Source organism: Schistocerca nitens, chromosome 10, assembly GCF_023898315.1.
Source record: "Schistocerca nitens isolate TAMUIC-IGC-003100 chromosome 10, iqSchNite1.1, whole genome shotgun sequence".
In the NCBI taxonomy this organism is placed as follows: domain Eukaryota; kingdom Metazoa; phylum Arthropoda; class Insecta; order Orthoptera; family Acrididae; genus Schistocerca; species Schistocerca nitens.
Window position 1 is genome coordinate 53929629 of NC_064623.1, and position 20649 is coordinate 53950277.

The 20649-nt window shown below is 39.9% G+C and overlaps 1 protein-coding gene across 3 annotated transcripts in view; it reads left to right on the forward strand.

Moving 5' to 3' along the window:
- LOC126210210 (protein piccolo-like) overlaps window positions 1–20649 on the forward strand; it is a 187158-nt gene that overhangs the window by 139384 nt on the left and 27125 nt on the right. For all 3 annotated transcript variants that reach the window (XM_049939392.1, XM_049939391.1, XM_049939390.1), the window contains one exon: window positions 8972–9005. In XM_049939392.1, coding sequence (XP_049795349.1) covers window positions 8972–9005 — 34 coding nt within the window. The remainder of the gene's footprint in view (window positions 1–8971; window positions 9006–20649) is intronic.

A 20649-nucleotide genomic window follows, 5' to 3' on the forward strand; every position in this document is an offset into this window, starting at 1 on the left:
ATGTCTCACTTTGACGATAGTGCAGAAACAGGGTGGCGATCCTTCTGGAAAACCTGAAATTCTCTGGGAATTATATTTTACCTCGAAAAATCAGGGAAAACTCAGGAAATGTCAGGAATTTCATAAAATCTCAGGGAATTCTGTGTTTTTAATCTAACATTGGAATTTGGTTTTATTGAGTTTTAATTAAAATCACAAATTTTAAAATATGTAATATTTCAAAGTGTGTTAATTATGTTAATATTATTCCACATAAATTTTCAATGTTAAAAAACTGTGGTCAAACTACTGCTCATGGATATACTTCAGCCTAGAGGGAAAAAAAGTCGTTATTGTGAGATCACCCCTTTCCCTCTCACCGCTAATCTGAAACATCTTATGACATCATCTTGCACCCCATACATAAAATCACAGGGCAATTTCTTCCAATTTTGAGTAGCCATCCTGAATATTTTCGAATGACAAAAACAGATGTAAAGATAATGATAGAAACACTTCCCGCTGTTGCAGCTGAAACCACATTATTAATATTGTCTGTGAAAATGGCATACATTGCACTGAAACACAGAAAAATAGAGAAAAATATATTCAAACACAACACTGAAGCATTACAAGAGTTGATAAGTTTAAGTATTTTGGAAAATAGACACAATCAAATGGGTTAGATAACACCACAAGTAAAGAAAAATGGAGAAAATGGATTTAGCATACAAACTTGCCAAAATCTGATATAATAAAAGATCGGATTTTTCCAGGCAAAAATTAAATCCTACACAGCAGTAATTAATCAGGAAGTACTTTATGGATCTGAACATCTAACACTAAATAAAAGAAGTGAATGGCAAGAACTGGGAAAGAAAGAAAGGAAAGTTCTTGGAAAAATTGTAGAACCTGAAAACAACAAAAGTGACAACTGGACGAAGAGGAGAAATGAAGATAGGGATGGTCTACTTCGCTCTTGGTGACAGTTTTGCAGTGGCCGTTCATCCTGGTGGGCGTATGGATGGTAGTAATACCAATATAAAAAGCTGTGTAGTGATTGCAGCAGACTTGGTAAATAACATATGGCTGCTTTCACAGGTGTCCTGGCCCCTGATGGGGTAGGATAAAACTGTGACAGGATTGGAATAGGAAATTCTGGATGGGTAGATTGGGCAGGTTTTGCACCTGGATCTTCCACAGCGATGTAATCCTTATGGCAAGGGGTTGGGATTAGGAGTGGCATATAGGGGTGGACTAGGATGTCATGGAGGTTGGGTGGGCACCACTTTAGGAGGGGTGGCAAGTATCTCGAGTAGAATATCCCTCATTTCAGGGCATGATGACAGGTAATCAAAGCCCTGGCGAAGGATGTGATTCAGTTGTACCTGCAAAGGATGTGATTCAGTTGTACCAGTCCAGGGTGGTAGGGAGTTTCCACTGTCTGTAGATAAGTTCAGTGATACATGTTTAGTCTTGGGGTCTGTAGTAGTTGGTTGTTCCTTGGTCTGAAATAATAACTGTTATAAACTGTGTGGATACATCGCTTTATCAATACTACTATCTTAGCGTAGCGCGAATACCCAACGTTAATGGTGAACTCGACATGTTTGGAATACGTAGCCTGTTTGGAAGAAACCTTGCTGCGACATTTCAACCGCCTGATTTACGTGAAACAACCAGCTGCAGTGCATTGCATGTTTCTTACGGATCTTGTTGTCATATCCCTATGAGGGACACTCCACCTACGATCGAGCCACCTATAGGTGCAATAATCAGCAGAGTCTGGATTAAACCCGTACCGTTCTGGCAGCAAAGCCCTATATTATGGTTCTCGCAGTTAGCCAGTTTGTGTTGGTGCAGGTGACAGGGGATGAGGCTAGGTACAGCTACCTTGTCACAGCACTAAACAAGGGCATAGCTATGGAGGTGCAAGACATTATGGTTGTGCTGCCGAGCTTCGATCAGTGTGTGGCGATTAAGGGTGCTCTGATCACCCACCTGATGCAGCTTGAGGTGAAAAGGCGTACCGATGACATGGGAGAGTGCACACCCTGGTAGTTGCTTCATTGCCTGTGGATTCTTGTGAGCAATGCTGTCAGTGATGATATATAGTACGGAACATCTGGCTGTCACAACTACCACCTGAAGTGCAGGAAATATTAACGGTGTGCGCCAGTGATTTTAGATGCACTCACTCAAACTGCATTTCAGATATATATCCTATCAAAAATGCTGCAATTGTATGCCCACAGGTGGATAGCACCTGTGTAGTGCCCCTCATATCTATATCAGTGCAAATCGATACGTTATGCCACAAGTCACCAATTTGCAAACATTGTGCCCTTGTTGATGCACACAGTGCCATCACTTGGCAAGGAGATGCAGTCAGTTACCTACAGCAACGTCCGCAGCTCGTGGTCTTGCGGTAGCATTCTCGCTTCCCACGCACGGGGTCCCGGGTTCGATTCCCGATGGGGCCAGGGATTTTCTCTGCCTCGTGATGACTGGGTGTTGTGTGTTCTTCATCATCATTTCATCATCCATTGACTCGCAAGTCGCCGCGAAGTGGCGTCAACTAAAAAGGACTTGCAATACGGCGGCCGAACTTCCCCACAGGGGGCCTCCCGGCCAACAATGCCATACGATCATTTCATTTACCTACAGCAACAAAAATCTGTTGGTATCAGAAGTAGTTTGGTTTGGAAGCATGGAAATGAAACACACTATGTGATATGGGGACTGCTACGGTGAGTCAGTGACAACAGCATCTGGCTTATTGAATGGCAGCTTTCGCTTTATTCGTCATAAAACGATACATGAAACAGCAGTTTTTGTTAGACGCGGGAGCAGAGGTGTCAGTATGTCCAGCTGCTTTTCTGCCATGCCGCAGCTGCAGTGACCACCACCTTTTCTCCGCCGACAATTCTTTGATGTAATGTATGATTTTGTGAGACGTGTTTCTCTTTCTAGATCTACGGCATAAGTTGGAGTGGCAGATGCGAGCCACCCGTGTCTGGAGGCCAGTTTCTTGTCATTTTATAGTGTTTTACCAACCCCAACACTCCTACCAGTTTAACCAACCATGGAAGACTGTGCTGTGTCACTGGTATTACTGTATGAACCACAACATACCACATTGTACTATATATTCCCTACCCCAGGACCTTCAATCCATTCATGGCCTCATCAATTACTACTTGAAAAGCTTACGGTAGTAAAAAAAGAGTTTCTGTCCATGATTGCACAAGGAATTTGTCGACCCTAAAGCAGTATCTGGGGCGAGCTGTTACAGGTTGTACCAAAGAACAACAATGGTTGATGTCTGTGCAGTGGCTACCAACAACTCAGTGTGAGCACAATCCAAATGGGTATCCAATTCCACACATTGAGGACTTTGCGCACAACGTATATGGCAAATACATCTTTTGTACCATTGATTTAGTGTGTGCATATCATCAGATACTTGTCATGCCCGAAGATATAGACAAAATTGCCATTACTGCTCTGTTCGGTTTCTTTGAGTTTATGGGAGTGCCATTCGGACTATGCACCACCACAAACGTTCCAACGTTTCATGGATGTATACTGTCGATATTTTGGTGATGTCTGTTTCAGAATCGGAACATGTGGAGCATTTCTGCCAAATCTTCAACCAACTTTGTTCGCAGGGACTTATTATTAACCTTTTGAAGTGAGCGTTTGAAATGAAAGAAGTACAATTCCTCAGATACACTGTTGGTGACAAAGGAATCTGGATGTCACAAGAGAGTGTGGGAGCCATACTCGAATATCCATGGCCAGACACGGTCTGGAAACTGCTACTGTTTCTTGGCATTATAAATTTCTACAATCATTTCATATGTAATCCCGCACAATTGATGACTCCGTTAAATGACTTGTTTATAGGTGATCCACAACCGAAGAATTAAATTGTGTGGACCATCAAGACAGAAGCAGCTTTAGTGGAAGTGAGAACTGCCGTCACTGAAACTATGATGTTAGCACATCTGGCCACTTGGGGCCCCCCTCACTTTTATGCAGCAACAGCGATAAGACGCCATGCTACAGCGACGAATAGAGCCGTGTTGGCAGCCTCATGAAGTTTTCAACCAAAAGCTATCACCAGCACAACCAGGCTGTACATACAATTGCATGTTCTATGCGCCATATGCTCAAAGGGCAGCAGTTTACTTTGATCATCGACCTCAGACAGCTGTCATTTGCTTTTCATCACAAGACAGACAGATTATTGCCACAACAGCTATGCCACCTACTTAATCTCAGCCAATTTATGATGTATGTTGTCCACATTCAAGGTTAGTTGAAAATTCCAACGAACACACTCGCTTCAAAACGCTCATGACAGCAATCAATTACGAAGCCACAGTGAGGTCACAAAAGATTGATCCAGAGCTACACACAGTACTGAAGCAAACAACCAGCCTGTGCCTGCAGTAACATCGGTTAACATACAGATGTATTGTGATGTTTCAATCGCAAAGATGTGACTGTTTGCTCCCTTGCAGCTTCAGCATGAAGCTATGGTGTCACTGCATAACTTCGCGTGTCCAAGGGTCTACGCATGGTGAATCTTGTGAAGCACGCTTTCATGTGACCAGGTGTGGATAAGGATTGCAAACTATTTGTGTGACAGTACATTGCTTGGCAGAGGAATAAAACAATCTGACATGTCAAAGTACCACTAGGCACATTTATACCTCCACACCAGGCACATTTATACCTCCACACCAATAGGCACATTTATACCTCCATTCATCAATTCAAGCACCTCCATTTAGACCTAGTGGGATCATTACAACCATATGAAGGTTTCACTTACTGTCTCACAGCCATGGACCCTAATCCATGTTGGCCAGAAGCCTTCCCTATGAATAATATAACTGCTGAAAAAGTGGTAGCCATATTCTTTCAGGGATATGTTACCTGTTTCAGCATACCTCTTCCTGTCACCACTGGTAATGGCCACCAGTTTGAGTTGTTCTTTGTTTAAAACACCATTCTGTTGGGCGTGAAGCTGGTAAGCTGCACTGCAGCTTACAGGCTTAATGGAATGACTGCACCAGCAATTAAAAGCAGCATTAAACTATCGCGAGTCACCTCATTGGTTGGAAGCATTACCCATGTGCTTGTGAGCTTCCGTGCACCCTTTAAAAATGATGTCAAGGCTACAGCAGCTGATCTCTTATGTGGGCAAACAACACAACGACCAAGTGAATTCCTGGAGAATACACCTAATTGACTGTATTGATGCATCAAATGTCATCTCCAAGTTATGGGCACAAATCTTGCATGTCCGCCCTGTAGCATCATGGGCCAAACAAGTCGTCGTCATCTTGTTTTCAGGGACATTAATGGAACGTAGTCAGATAAACAAAGTGATGCTAAGGGAAGTAGTTTCGGAAATGTGACACTTAAAGTACTCATAGTATACGAGTTTCGCTGTCTGGATAGGAAAATAACAGATGATGGCCGAAATAGAGAGGATATAAGATGTAGACTGGCAATTGCAAGAAAAGCATTTTTGAAGAAGAGAAATGTGTTAACATCAGATACAGAGTTAAGTGTTAGGAAGTCTCTTCTGAAGGTCATTGTGTGGAGTGTAGCGATTTGTGGAAGTGAAACATGGAGCATAAACAGTTTAGACAAGAAGAGAATTGATACTTAAGAAATGTGGCATTAGCAGAAGAAAGCTGAAGATTAATTTCTAGATCATGTAAGTAATATGCAGATACTGAACAGAATTGGGGAGACAAGAAATTTGTGGCACAACTGAAAGAAGGGATTGGCTAATGGAACACATTCTGAGACGTCAAGGGATCGCCAGTTTAGTATTGGAGGTAAGTGTGGGGATAAAAATTGTAAAGGGAGACCAAGAAATGAATACAGTCAGCAGATTCAGAAGGATCTGGGTTGCCATAGTTACTCAGAGATGAAGAGACTCTCATGGAATATAGTAGCATTGGGAGATGCATCAAACCAGTCTTCAGACTGAAGATCACAACAACAGCAGCAATATGTGACCAAGTCCTTATTTGGCACGACACAGTACACAAACCACTCATATGACGGACTTTACAAAATCCTCAACAGGGGTGAAAAGATGTTAAAGGTCAGCATTATGAATGTTTGCTGCACAGTCTCTGTGGTTTGCCTGAAATCCACATTTTGCAGCTCATCCATTGCCACAGGCAATGCAGATGCTCCACCTACTTGGAAAACTGAGCACCCAGCAACCAGCCCGTCATGAACCATTCACACCAATCAGCGAATGACAAACTCATGGATACTGCTGCAGACGTGACTGCACCACAACATGCAATGAATGGCAGTTCACAAAATACTACACTGGGCCCCATAAAGCAAATGATCAAGTGAGTGGAATGCCATGTTGCTCAAATGTCGAATATCGTTGACACTAGCAGGGAAGTGACGTGGTGATCGGGCATTGAAGTGGTGAATGTAGTGACAGCACGCAGTGTTCAAAGTATTTATGTTCAGTGATATATATGTTTACTCTTTGGATTTGTAGTAGTTAGCTGTTCCTTGGTCTTAAATAAAAAACGTTGTATGCTATGTCGACACACAGCTTTATCAATGCGGTAACACAGATTTCTGATGGTCATCAAAGATAAGAAATGTTAGGCATAGTTAGTACTTGGATTGGTGACCATATGAATACGCCAGACATGATTAATAATAGTTAAAATTTCTTCTGCTCATTAGGCTGTATGTCGAAAATTTGAATTAAAAAACGGTCTTGGTTGCAACTTGTTCCTTTATTAACAACACATTTCCTCTTTGTGTGACACCTTCAGATTATCTTAAACCTTTCTTTTGCAACATTTTAAAAGCAATAAAACAGCTGTGTGCGAGACTGAAGCATGCGGAAAGGTTGCGGCAGATCTGTCTGGTTTTTTGCGTGCTTCAGTCTAGCACAGAGCCATTTTATTGTTTTTAATGAGTTGTAAAAGAAAAATTTTAAAATAATCTTGAGATGGTCCCATAAAGGCGAAACATGTTGTTAATAAAAGAACAAATTGCAACCAAGACTGTTTTTTAATTCTGATAATAATAATAAAATATAATTATTGATGATGAGACGCTGTGATTTTGTTTGCAATGCCAGTATAATGAAGTCCGTAGTTCAAAAACAACAAAATGATAACATATAAGACAGCTGCATTTTAGATGGCAGCATAAAAGAGCTAGAAGTAAAATATACAAAGATACAATAGGCAGTGAAGTAAATGTTTACCAGTAAGCTGCATCCCCTTAAATTGTTATAAATGGTGGATGCCATTTTATGGGGGGGGAAGTTTCAAGGTACACCAGTTTTCCTAAGCCTACCAAGAATTTTCTGGAAAATTAAATTTCATAATAGAGTTTTATCACAAAGTTACTTGTTATTCTGGGAAAGTTATTAATTTCTGGAAACAGAAGGTCAGGGCCATAAAACTATAACAGCACAGTTTTAGCCCGATTACACATTTTGGTTTGAATATTCTGGAGGATGATAATTTTGAATAAGTGTAACTTTTGAAACACACAGTTTCTGGGAAAGTCAAATGTTCCTTGAAAACTGGAGGATGATGAGGTATGTTGATTGAAAAACAAACCATTTTTGGCGGAGTCGAATTTTGGAGTGCACTCAGTTTACATGTATCATAAATTATGAATATTACATTGAGTAAAATGTTTAATTGTGAACTAGTTACACTATTGTTACCAGTAGGCTGTAAATTGTAAGTGTGAATAATAAAGTGTAGTGAAATCCAGCATGGGTAAGAATTTGGAAACTAAGTAGTCAGGGTATATGCAGTATGTGCATAATAGAAAACATGAAAGAGAAAAATTTATTTAAGGGATTTTATGCACAATGTTTTCCTTGTACTGCTTCAGTTACAATAATGGATGAACAGATCTATCTTACTTAGTAACTCATGACAGATTGCACCTTAAATGTGTGCTGCTTTCACATTAGCAGTCGAGAGAATGACAGTTCTTATAATGATTCTTTGCTTGTTTATGATCACTTACATTCTTGCTCGCACCCTCTTTGCTCCTCGACGTCCAACGCACCACCCAACCATAACGACCAAAGGACAAACCATCTGCTGTGCGAGTGGAGGTGTTTATTTGCAGGTGTGTCTCATTAATGTCTGGAGCTGACTTATTTACACTTCATCTGCACAAACGTGAAACAAGAACACGCACATTGGGACATTCTACACATAACTACATGAACTACATTCTTGTTTAAGAAGAATTGCAACTTACAGTAAACATTGCGAATAGTATGACAGTTGTTACTTAGCTGATGTTAATTTGTTACAGTACTGCAATGGCCCGACTTAAACAAATAATGGAAATATTAATCACTCATCTATATAGCATCCATGTTGAAAACTCAACAGCCATGTAAGCAATATAGAAATTGTTGCTAGTTTCAGACAGTGTCCTCCTTCAGAATTAACTGACAGGCAAAGCACACGCCCAAACCTACACTGTGCTGGTGCTGCATTCTGAAGATAAACATTGTCCAGAAGCTTTGTGGCAATTTATGAGCCTGTCAGTCACTGAGTGTGTGACTATACTGTTACTCCTTCCATTATTAATTATATTAATTCGATCGTTTTGTACTTCAAGAAATTTTCATTCTGCTATTGGGTTAACATATTTCTGTCACTTGGATTAAATTACGTTGTTTTGTACTGTTTTCTGTTTCAGGGTCTTGATAAGGTTACCTCTATAGAAACTATATTGTAATGTAATACACCATTCTCAGAATTACATGTTGCTAGCTGCAGTTCCTTTAAAAGTAGTTGTATCTGTGGAAATTTTGCTTGTATAAAAATTTCACTGTCAAATTAATTGTAAGCCAGCATAGTATGTGTCTTACTGTTTTTTGTTTCATTTTATTCTCTTAAATCTTTCACAGTTGACTGAGGTTTATTTTCTTGTTTCCCAGGACAAAGGACAGAAGCAGAATCAGGACTACCAAGGTCAGATTATTAATAAATTATTATCTGTACTGTGTAGTATAGGTGGTGGGTTTATTCTTATGTGAGGGGCATGGAACTAAAAAGTTTGAGTTTACAATATTACTCTGTTTGATAAAGCTCAGTTCCGGGTGTTCTGTGAAGTAAACTTTGGTTTCTGGACTAAATATATATACCCTTAGCTGTAGTGTGTTAATTATCATTAACTCTTTCACTGCTGTGGATGTGTGTACACATCCCGCTAAGCCGTTCCCCATGTGCTGTGGGCATGAACACACATGCCGCTTGGGTTTTCATACAGAACTATGGACATATGTATGTGTCCTGAGCCACTGACCTCTCACGAGTTGTTAACAATTGTTGTGACGACGATTCGTGATACACAAGAATGTGAATGGACGAGCTGTATGTGATCGTCCTTTGAATATGAAACGCAGTAACTCGAGAATGAAATGAGGTATCATTCTACTCTCAATTTTAAATGAAATTTCAATATCTTATCTACATTTCATTCACTGTAATGTATGAGCTAAAATCATCCATATGCAAAGTTTACATAAATTTCATGCTGTTTCATTTAATTTGATGCAGCACAGTAAAGAAAAAATTCTTTATCGAGTCAAGATACTAGACTGTAAGATGTGTAAAAATCAAATTTTTTCACGTAATAGATTTCGGAAGACAAGATGATTAGCATTTCATATTGGCTGGATCATCATCTTTCGGTGCAGACACCAGCATTTTTCGAGCAGTACAGCTGAAACAATAGACGCTTTAGCACAGAATGCAGAGAGCACATCTGGAGCAGTGAAAGAGTTAATATTTTAATGTGGGTAGGTGAAATATTTATTTACGTTCATTATTAAAAACAGGACTTGGGAGCATTGTCACACAAAATGTGGAATGATACACTTAATTTAGTTGTAGGTCTAATGACGAATAGATGGATACGGTATTTTATTTTGAGTTTTTGGGACATAAGTTTTTCGTATGATCGAAGAATATCAGGAGAAAAGAAAGTCTGTGCAGTAGAGATGGGAGTGATAGTGAATGGAAAAGTCATATGGAGCTTTATTTTGGGATACAGTAAAGACTCTGAATATACACAGTGCAGTGAATCAAATTAAATACGAGCTATGTGAGAGGTGCTGAAAATTCATAAGGAGGTGTATCACATTCAAACTGGAATGGAATGACTGGCAATCCAGACTTTGACAGAGGAAGTGTAGGGGAAAGTTGGGTAGGTTCTTTACTTCAAAGAATAATAATAATAATAATAATAATAATAATAATAATAGGGTAATTTGAGCAGGCTAATTGGTTCTCTTGTTCACAGTTTTCACTGTTTGTTGATCAAAGGACAAAAGTGAACAGATCTCTTAGAGTGTGCTTCTGAAGACAAGAAGTGTAGTATTTTCATGTGTAAGGCTGTTTTTTTACAGTAAAGGTAACAGTCATATCATTCCTTATAAAGACAGATTTCACATTCTTAAGTTTCCCGATACTGTACCATAGTGTAAACTGTTAACAATGGTCCAAGTATACAGATTCGGTTCTCAAATATGCGACTGGCTTGAACACATTTTAAGTAATACCCTGTCTTGGGTGGGAAGTGTTAATCAGAGACAAAGGTATTGTCAGAAGTACCTAAGGAAAGTGGAATAGAACCATTCTGGTTTCCAATGTACATACATGATTTGACAGTTAGGGTGGGCAGCAATCTGAGACTGTTGGCTGATGATGACACGGTGCATCAGAAAGTGTTTTCGTTGGGTTATTGTAGAGGGATTCATTATGATTCTGGCAGAATTTCTATCTGGCAAACAGAATGAAATGTAATTTAATGCAGATGAGTAGGAGAAACGTGTGTAATATTCAAATACAATATTAATTATAGGCTGCTCAACGTAGCCATGTCCGTTAAATACAGGTTCGTAACATTACAAAAGATACAAAATGGAATGATCACATAATGTCAGTTGTATGGAAGATCACAGTGGCTTATCGGAAGAACTGTGGGAAAGGGTAGCAATCCTATAAAAAAAAAAAAAACATAGAGTACAAGACACTTGCACTACCTATTTTTGAGTAATTCTTGTGTGATTGTGCAGTTTAGAGATATGCAGTTAGATTTGCAACCCATCATTTCAGTCAGTAAGAGAATGTTGAAGATACGCTCTCTTAGGTGAGAGTCTGTGGAGGGATCATGGTGTAAACCTCACCATCTTCCACATCCCCCGACAGGTGAAACCCATAGAAGGCAATGTAACATGTGGCCCCAGTAATGTCTGACTTGATTCTACTTACAGGTGTCAAAACAACTAGTCGGTTTGAACACCAATTAATTGGAGCTTATTATTAAGCAAATAGGAAGGGCTGTACTATAATAATAACAGCGAGAAGAGCCCAAATTTGACTTACTAACTGAAATGTATTCTGCATTTAAGATTTACAAACAATTAGGAAAACTAATATGTCGCACTGAAATTGATAGGAAAGAGCGCACTGCTTTGCAATGTCAGCTTTTCCGTGTGACCAAGAAAAAAATGTTACAAGTAAGCCAGTGTAGGGTTGTGATGAACTAGGGAGGGAGGTATACTAGCATTGAGGAGCAAGAGTGGAGCACAATAATGTGTTACCTAGCCAGTAAGTTGTAGCATCTTGCCATGTTATGCGGACGGCAACATGCAGTTGTCTTCAGATCGTGTGATTGGTGTAGTCCATTTACCTCTCATGTATTGTGAATGTTACAGTTGATTTTCAAAGGCTTGACTTCTCCAATAAACTGCGTGAGGCCTCAGAATCAGACTTTCCATCACAGCACCTATGATGAGGTCCTTTGTGACGGACACTACATGTCGACTTCTCCGGTACACTGACAGAAGCGAGGCCTATCGGGTCCTGGTTAAAAATTTGTTCCCAGCAAGAAAACAGCAGACTGTCAGGGTAGGCCCTGTTTCCCGTAGCTGCGCTAAACGACTGTTCTTACAAAAAGTTGTGTCCCTCTTAAAAGCAAAGTTCTGAGAGAACTCTGCAGATTTGTTAGGTTGCCATTACCTGGCTAGTCCTAACTGCCAACCACTTCTCAGGAGGGCATTGTTGTGTTCCTGCAGTTCTTCAAACCGAGGAGTCTCTCTGAGGGCCACTGCCACTGTGGTGACCACCAGTGACAGTTTGAAAGGGGTTGCATTAAAGTTAACCTTGCCAATTTCTGTTTCATCCTCATCTTGGAGACAATTAGAAAATCTGGGGGCAAGGTCTCTTAATTATTTTATGAGGGTGTTCAAAAGAAAAGGTCCAAATTACACTTTTGATATAATTGAAGTCTTTATTCAAAAGTAGTCACCAGAGGCCTGAGTGCAACTGTACCACTGTTTAGACCCAAAGGAGGATTCTGTTCCCAGAATGCCTGTGGCCGTGGCAAAAGCCGGTTGGCACTATGTCCTTCCATTTGATATGTATTTTTAGTGGATTAAATATGTGGAAGTTGCAGGGTGACATGTCCAGGCTGTAGGGCAGATGCTGAAGCTGGTCTCACTTGAACTTGACCATTATACTTTGTGAGACCTCGGAGATGTGTGGCTGTGCATTATCGTGGAACAGAATCACCCCCTCTGTGAGCTGTCCAAATGCTTGCTGTTGATGGATTTGCATAGGCTACAGTGTGTCTCACAATGCACATCACTATTAACAGTTTTTCCATGCTCTAGGAATCCAATGAATATCGGATGTCAGATGCTGAAAAAGATGGTGAGCATTATATTGCCTGCTGAGGGACACAGCTTCAAATTTTTTAGGGCAGGTAACAGTACACGCATCCATTGCATGCTGTCCCGCTTTGTCTCTGGCTCAAAGTGACAGTACCAGTTCTCGTCACCAGCGACAATCCATTCCAGGAGAACGAGGTATTAATGATACCGGAACAGGTGCCGCTCCATATTCAATTGCTTTTGCAGTTTTCTGAGCATCTTTGCAACCCACACCACACGCCTTCCAGTGACCCAACCTGTTGTGCAAAATTGTCCACACCGTCCCAGCACTGGCCCCCACCATCATTGCCAACATTTGCATTGTGACACGCTGATCGCTTCAGGTCGTTTGCCCTGTCTATGAGCTCTGCCATGATTGGTAGTTAGCTTGGCCTGGCCTCAGGTCACCACATGGTCACTCCCGGCCTTTACTAAAATGGGTACTCCACTTTCTAACTGACCTTGGCAGGAACACAGTCTCCCTTGTATACGGCCACCATCCGGTGACGAATATAGGCCAGTTTATCCCCTTCCGCAGATAGAAATCTGATAACACCTCACTGCTCCTTGATAGTTGAATTTTGCAATGTGAACGCCATGATGTCCTGACTGCATGGCTCTGCCAAATGGATGGAACACATGACTGCTTGTTTCTCTCCTGCGTCACGAGCACGCACGTTTACATGACTACGCCAGACACTACATTCGTGTCAGTAGATGTCTCACTATATTATCCCCAAGCGGCATATACATATTTCAGCCAGTTTGGTTGTTACAATGTTTCGTACCTATTCAGTTGAACACTTCCTATAATTTATTACTTAATTCTGTAACAAAATAAATGTGTTAGATGAAGATAGTAATCTTTTTCATGAAACGCTATTGACGAAGATGAAAGGTCCAGCATTTGGGCCACTGCCTCCAATGTTCCTATCTCGCAAGCACTTTTATGACAGAGAGTTTAGGGCCCATGCAGTGGTGCACAAGCAATCATTTCTCTCCGTTCTTTTATGGGAGGAGCAGAAAAAGAGAATAAGTGGCAATGGTACAAGATATACTCTGGCATGTTCTATACAATAGTTTGCACAGTGTGTAAATATAAAGATAGTTGGTCTATTCGCATTTCTACAGCTAAGAAGGCAATGTGTCACTCCATTTCTGCAACATTCTGCACTCATCTGCCGCTAGGTTGCTGAACTGGTAACATGTAGTAGTCGTGTGTTTGTTTCTTCAGTAATGATCTGTGTGGTTTCAATATATAGAGAGTGTAAATGTTTTTGGAGGTGGTAGTACAGACTAATCTGAATAAAACATTCCATGTAACATATGTCCAGCAGGTTATATAGATACAGCTGGCTACAGAGATAAGTATTGTTCGTCATGTTGGTACTCCAGTTCCTGGCCAATTCTACTGTATTCTATTGTTCAAGGATGCCCTACATATTTGTTAAAGCTGACAATGCGAATTTGGTATTTGTGTAGGGGTTTGGTAGTGGAAATGCTGTTGCAGCCTGTAGATAGCACAGTAGACAATTTCGTACCTTACAGAGTGTTTATTCATGTTTTCACTAAACTGCCTGTGACTCATATAGTGCTGAGCAGTCATATGTTGTGTAGATGTGCAAACGAATGGAATCTGAGTGTAGTAGATATGTTCAATTGTTAGAGCATAGTGCTTCTGCAAGCACATAAAGAAATTCTACACCTATCGGTGCTCCACGCACAAGAATACACCATCCATCCAAAAAGTTCAGAGATTCATTTTATTCATATTGTGTAAATGACATCAGCAATGTTGTGCAAGCTGCATCTGCACAGTAAGTGTTGTGGCAGCTTCAAATGACAGCTGCAAACAATGGATGCACATTTGAGCAACCAGCCAGTTGTAAGCAAACAGTGTTAAGTAATATACATGTAACTGTAATTTGTCAATGTTGTTGTCACAAATCGTACTGGAGTAACATCTCTAAATTAAGTGTTTTAAGACGTTCTCCAGAATATTTTGAAGAAGAGAAAAGTGAATGCAAAGTTTGTCCTGCACACCTTGACTTCCAAACAAAAAGGCGACACGTGGACACCTGCCATGACTTGAGTGAAATGCAAAATGCAGACAGTTCTTTTCTGGGAAAAGGCATAATGGGTGACAAGACTTACCATCAGTATGGTCATACCATAAGACAAAAAAGCGCAGAAATTCTCATGAAGGGTCAGTGCTTTGAGACATAACCGACACGCTGGCCAATGTGACATGTGAATTGAACAACATCCCAAGAAGTTTTTTGACAGTTTCATATCGCTGTTTCAATGTTCTGTGCATTATACTGTCACGGGAAGATTACATAGCACACCTGAAGCATTAAAATGCCATCTTAATGTACTTCTAGTTTTCATGAATCCAATCTTAGAAACATTTTGGACTGACAAAATACGGCAGACATTACATATGCACAGCATCTGTCCTTATCATTTACAGTGTATTCAGCATTCTGTCTTCATGAATTCAGTAAAACAAGAGGTCTGATGTCCCTTGGCTCTCTGCAGTTCTTCCCACTTCGGGATGCAAATGATAGGGTAAATTAATCGACTTCCATGGCTAATCCAGATGTGATTTATGTGTCGTGGGAGTATTTGACAGCATACATTTCAGCCAGTTTCACCATGAGTTGTATACTGACATTCTAATTAGGATATCGGCCTTTTACATTATTAAAGAAGAGTAGGATCACCAGTATGATGTGTGTCAATTAGTTAAATCTTTGCTTATAGCAGTAGGTGAACTGTTGCCAGTGCTGTACCTTCTTTGGCGGTGAGATAAGAGGAGGTTCTAATACTAGGACTTATCGTGCAGAAACTTGCAGCAGCTGCATTTATAGTATTTGTAGTCTTTGGAAAAGCTTTCGGCAATTTTGAGTGGACTAGCTTGTTTTCTCAAGGATAAAATAAGAGTACAGTAAGTGAAATGTTATCTTTAACGTGTACAGAAACTAGATTGTACACTGTCTGATCAAAAGTAACTGGACACCAATTAGTGGACACTAATATGCGGTGTATCGCCTTTATGACAGTTTGAACTCTGCTGAGGACAGTTTCAGTGAGATGTCTAAATGTATTGTAGGAATGGCAACCCATTCTTCCTCAAGAGAAGGTAGTGATAATTAGGTACTTGGGTCTGGAGTGCAGTTGAGGTCTTAACACATCCCAAAGGTGTTCAGTTCATTTCAGAAATATTATTGTCCACAAACCCCAATGGCCTTGCAGCAGCAGTAACAGAAATTCCCACCAGGTTCTGAAGTTAAACACTACCAGGCTTGGCTAGAACGTGGATGGGTGACCGTCCAGTATGTGGAGCACTGTTGGCAAGTGGAATGCACTCAGCGAGGCAAATTAAGGAGCTTCTTGACTGAATAGTACCAGCTCCGGTCATGAAAACTGACAACAGCCGTGTGAGCAGTGTGTTGATCTTACGTCCATCTATATACACATCCAGTGATGACTATACGCTGAGGATGACATGGTGGTAAGTCAGTACCATTGGGTCTTTCGAGACCTGTTAAGATGGAGTTTAGAGCTGTTCAGAGTATAGTCCACAAATCTCACTTCACAGATGCCGATTTATGACAGAATGCATTATCGTGTTGATACAAACTGTTATAACCTCCAGATTGTTTCTCTATTGTATGCAGTGCTGTAAAATTTGTAGGTGTAGGGTTTTCTTAAGTGCAATAAGGAGACCACACCCTAACCACAAAAAAGCACCCCCATATCGTAACACTACCTCTTCCATACTTCACTGCTCGCACTGCACATGATGGCAGATAACGTTCTCCGGGCATTCGCCAAAGCAAACCCTTCCATCATGTGCTACAGGGTATAGCATTGCTAATCACTCGTTTCAAGTAATCCACTGTCTAGTGGTGTTCCAGTGGTATCACTCTTACAACACCTCAGGCATCTCTTATCATCAGCTGCAAAAATGTGTGGCTTATGACGAGCCAGTTGACCAATGTACCTCACTCCTTTCAACTCCCTACACACAGTCATTGAACTAACTATGCTGCTGTTTTCCACTTTGGAACTTCTGGATCATACCTTCCTCCGATTGCTTGTGATTTTATTACATTCGGTCACGCAATGTTTGATGGTCCCTGTCCTTTGGTATGTCAGGTCTGCCTGGTCTCGGTTTAGCTATTGTTTTTCCTTCACATTTTCACTTCAAAATCGTACTTGTGATGAGGTAGTGTAGATGCAAAAGTTGAATGACATGAAAGGGAAGCAGCAGCACTTGAGAAGGGAATGAGACAGAGTTGCAACCTATCCCCCATGTTGTTCAAATTGCACATAGAGCAAGCAGTGAAGGAAACCAAAGATCAGTTTGTAAAAGGAATTACCCCTTAACATAAACTGCTGAGTTATCTTGGTTTTATTGGTGTGACAGAAACTTAAAATACAGAGTATACTCGGGCAACTTAAGAACAGACCTTAAAAAAAAATATGCCCCTTATATCTGTTTCAGCATGGATAGTTAAGTGTTCGGCTCCTAGAGAAAACGAGCACTAAAATCAATGTATAATAATACAGTTCAGTTAGCAATGTAATTTTAAGAAATAAAAATTTGACCCACAGAAGATGACACATTGGTGTCAAAACATGTCTGGGTAAATATAAAAATAAACCAATTGTGTTAGTGTAAGGCTGATTCTAGAACAACCTAATGGATCTTTGAATAGTGAATTCCGCAACAAAATCGTTGAGGTTCGCCGATGACATTGTAATTCTGTCAGAGACAACAAAGGACCTGGAAGAGCAGCTGAATGGAATTGACAGTGTCTTGAAAGGAGGATATAAGATGAATATAAAAAAAAGCAAAACGAGGATAATGGAATGTAGTCGAATTAAGTTGGGTGGTGCTAAGGGAATTGGATTAGGAAATGAAACGCCTAAGGTAGTAAATGAGTTTTGCTATTTGGGGAGAAAAATAACTGCTGATGGTCAAACTAGACAGGATATAAAATGTAGACTGTCAATGGCAAGGAAAGTGTTTCTGAAGAAGAGAAATTTGTTAATATCGAGTATATATTTAAGTGCCAGGAAGTCGTTTCTGAAAGTATTTGTATGGAGTGTCGCCATGTGTGGAATTTAAACGTGGATGATAAATAGTTTAGACAAGAAGAGAATAGTAGCTTTTGAAATGTGGTGCTACTGAAGAATGCTGAAGATTAGATGGATAGATCACATAACTAATGAGGAGGTATTGAATAGAATTGGGGAGAAGAGAAATTTGTGGCAAAACTCGACTAGAAGAAGGGGTCGGTTGGTAGGACATACTCTGAGGCATCAAGCGATCACCAATTTAGAAGCTTGCACAGGATAGAGTAGCATGGAGAGCTGCATCAAACCAGTCTCTGTACTGAAGACAACAACAACAACAACAACAATTATTTCTGAAATGGATTGTCTCTTGCGTCTAGTTCCAGCTCTCATTCCATGTTCAGAATCTATTAATTTCCATCACGCTGCCCTAATCACGTCGGACACCTTTTCGTGAATTGCTGAGTACAAATGAAATCTCTGCCAATGTAGTTCCCTTTTATACCTTCTGTACGTGATACTACTGACTGTATATGTGCATATCACTATTCTTTGACTTTTGTAATCTCAGTGTATGTATGTATGCCATGTGATTCATAATAGAATATTTTTTGTTAATAAAAAAATGTTTTTCTTACATAATTTGAAGAAAAAACTCATTATGTTAAGGGGTTAATGTTCAAGGAGGAGAACTAAAAACTTTTATAGTTAAAGTACTTCCCTGTAGTGTATTCTTGAATGGAAGTGAATCATGGATGGTCAGCATTGCAGGACAGAAGCAGATAGAAACTTTTGAAGTTTGGTGCTGTAGAAGAATGCTGAAAATAAGATGAGTGTATTGGATAATTAATTAATTATGGATTGAATTCATAGTCTTAATTTGACTAAAAGAAGGGATAGATTGGGAGAGAACATTTTGAGGCATCAAGTAATAATTCATTTGATAGTGTAGGGAAGTATGGGGGGGTAAAAGGTGTGGAGGAAGACGAAGGCTTGACTAGCGTAAGCAAGTTGAAAGTTCCTCATAGATTGCAGTAGTTCTTCAGACATGAAGAGATTTGGGCAGAATAGATTAGCACAGAAAGCTGCATCAAACCAGCCATCACACTGAGTACCTCTGCGACACCAGTTGTTACCACAGTGTCATTGGTAACTTATTTGTAGAGCTATTATGGAGATGCAAATATTTTGATGTTATTGTAGTTCACAGAATATTAAAATTTTGAGACCTACTTTAACCCGTCCAGTAGATCGGAGCTCTGATGGTAGGATTGATCTGTGTCTTAAATTCTCTGTTAAAAAATGTAGCAGAACCATATCGGGTTATGGATGAAAGTCCATCCATACTCGGCCACTGTTTGTGAAAGTTACTGTGCCATGAAAGAAGTATGCAAATGATACGTGACAAGATACGGCTAAACTGGTATGCTAAGTAACTGGTAAGCATTAGAGAGTGACAGTGCATACATGGGATCAATAGGAACTTGTGGAGACCTACACAGGGTATTTCAAATATCATTGTTCAAAAGTTCAGTTGTATTATTGATAAGTAAATTGACAAATGTAATGAGGAATGACTTGAAAAATGTATCTTCAAGATGGGAAGATGTACAGGATGACCCCAAAGTCTGTTAACATTGAAAATTCAGTACTTCATGGAGTAATGTACGTAAAGGGGTAAAAATTGACAAATGCTTGAAATTACATGTGGTTTAATTGAAACAAAAAAATCCACAAAATACCAACGGATAGCGCTTCGTATGATGCAAAACTAACAATTAGCATAACAATTGATTTTTAGCAAAGACAATGATGCCCAGCTGGTTGGTACTCATTTATCTTACAGTATTGCAGCTGTGCAAATGCCAATATGTTTACCAAATATTAAAATTGTGAAAAATAACAAAAGTACATTACAAAATTGTAGAAAAAATATTTTGTCTTGGGTAGACACTACTTGTCAAAGACCACTAAAGGATTTGTTTAGATTTGCAGTTACACTTCTGGACCGTTCGTCAGACATAATATCTTGACATTTTCCCCTCCTGTGGTTTATTACTGCTGCTATCCATAAGCTAAAATGTTTACTGCCCATTAAAACAGTCAAAATAACAACAAAAATACGTGCATTGTGCCTGCACGTATAAAATAGTAAAGGGAAAGGTGGTTGTCCGCCTGCACTTAAGTACAATAAAAGAAGAATCACTATAATACATGGACACGAGGCTGTATCTTGCAATATATTAAACTCAAAATTACAGAAAAACTTGTATTGATTTATTAATCAGAGTAGTACGTAGGCAAGGGGACTGTACAGTTTGACACACACACACACACACACACACACACACACACACACACACGTGGTATTCTGAACTACTGTAGGGCACAAAGAAGTATGAGTAAGACAAAAGTTTATGGGTGGTATAAATGTTCCAATGAGATTCAAGAAGATGTCGAAGACGACTACCACCCTGGACGCCCCAGCATATCAATTACTGATGATAATGTGAAGAAGTAAAGACAGTGGCTCTGGAAAATTGCTAAATCATGTTCAGAGATGTAGCCGACGGTATCTGCATATCCTTTGCCTCGCGCCAAGCTATCGTTTCGATTTTTTTGGACATGAAATGTGTTACAGCAAAGTTTGTTCTGAGACTGTTGCATTTTGATGAAAAATGATGGTTTGAAGGCGCTACTTACGAATTGCTGAATGAAACCAAGAATGATCCAAGACTTCTAAAGAAGTGATGAAACCAAGGCCCAATCATCCCAATGGAAACTGTCTGAAGAGCCAAGACAAAAATAAA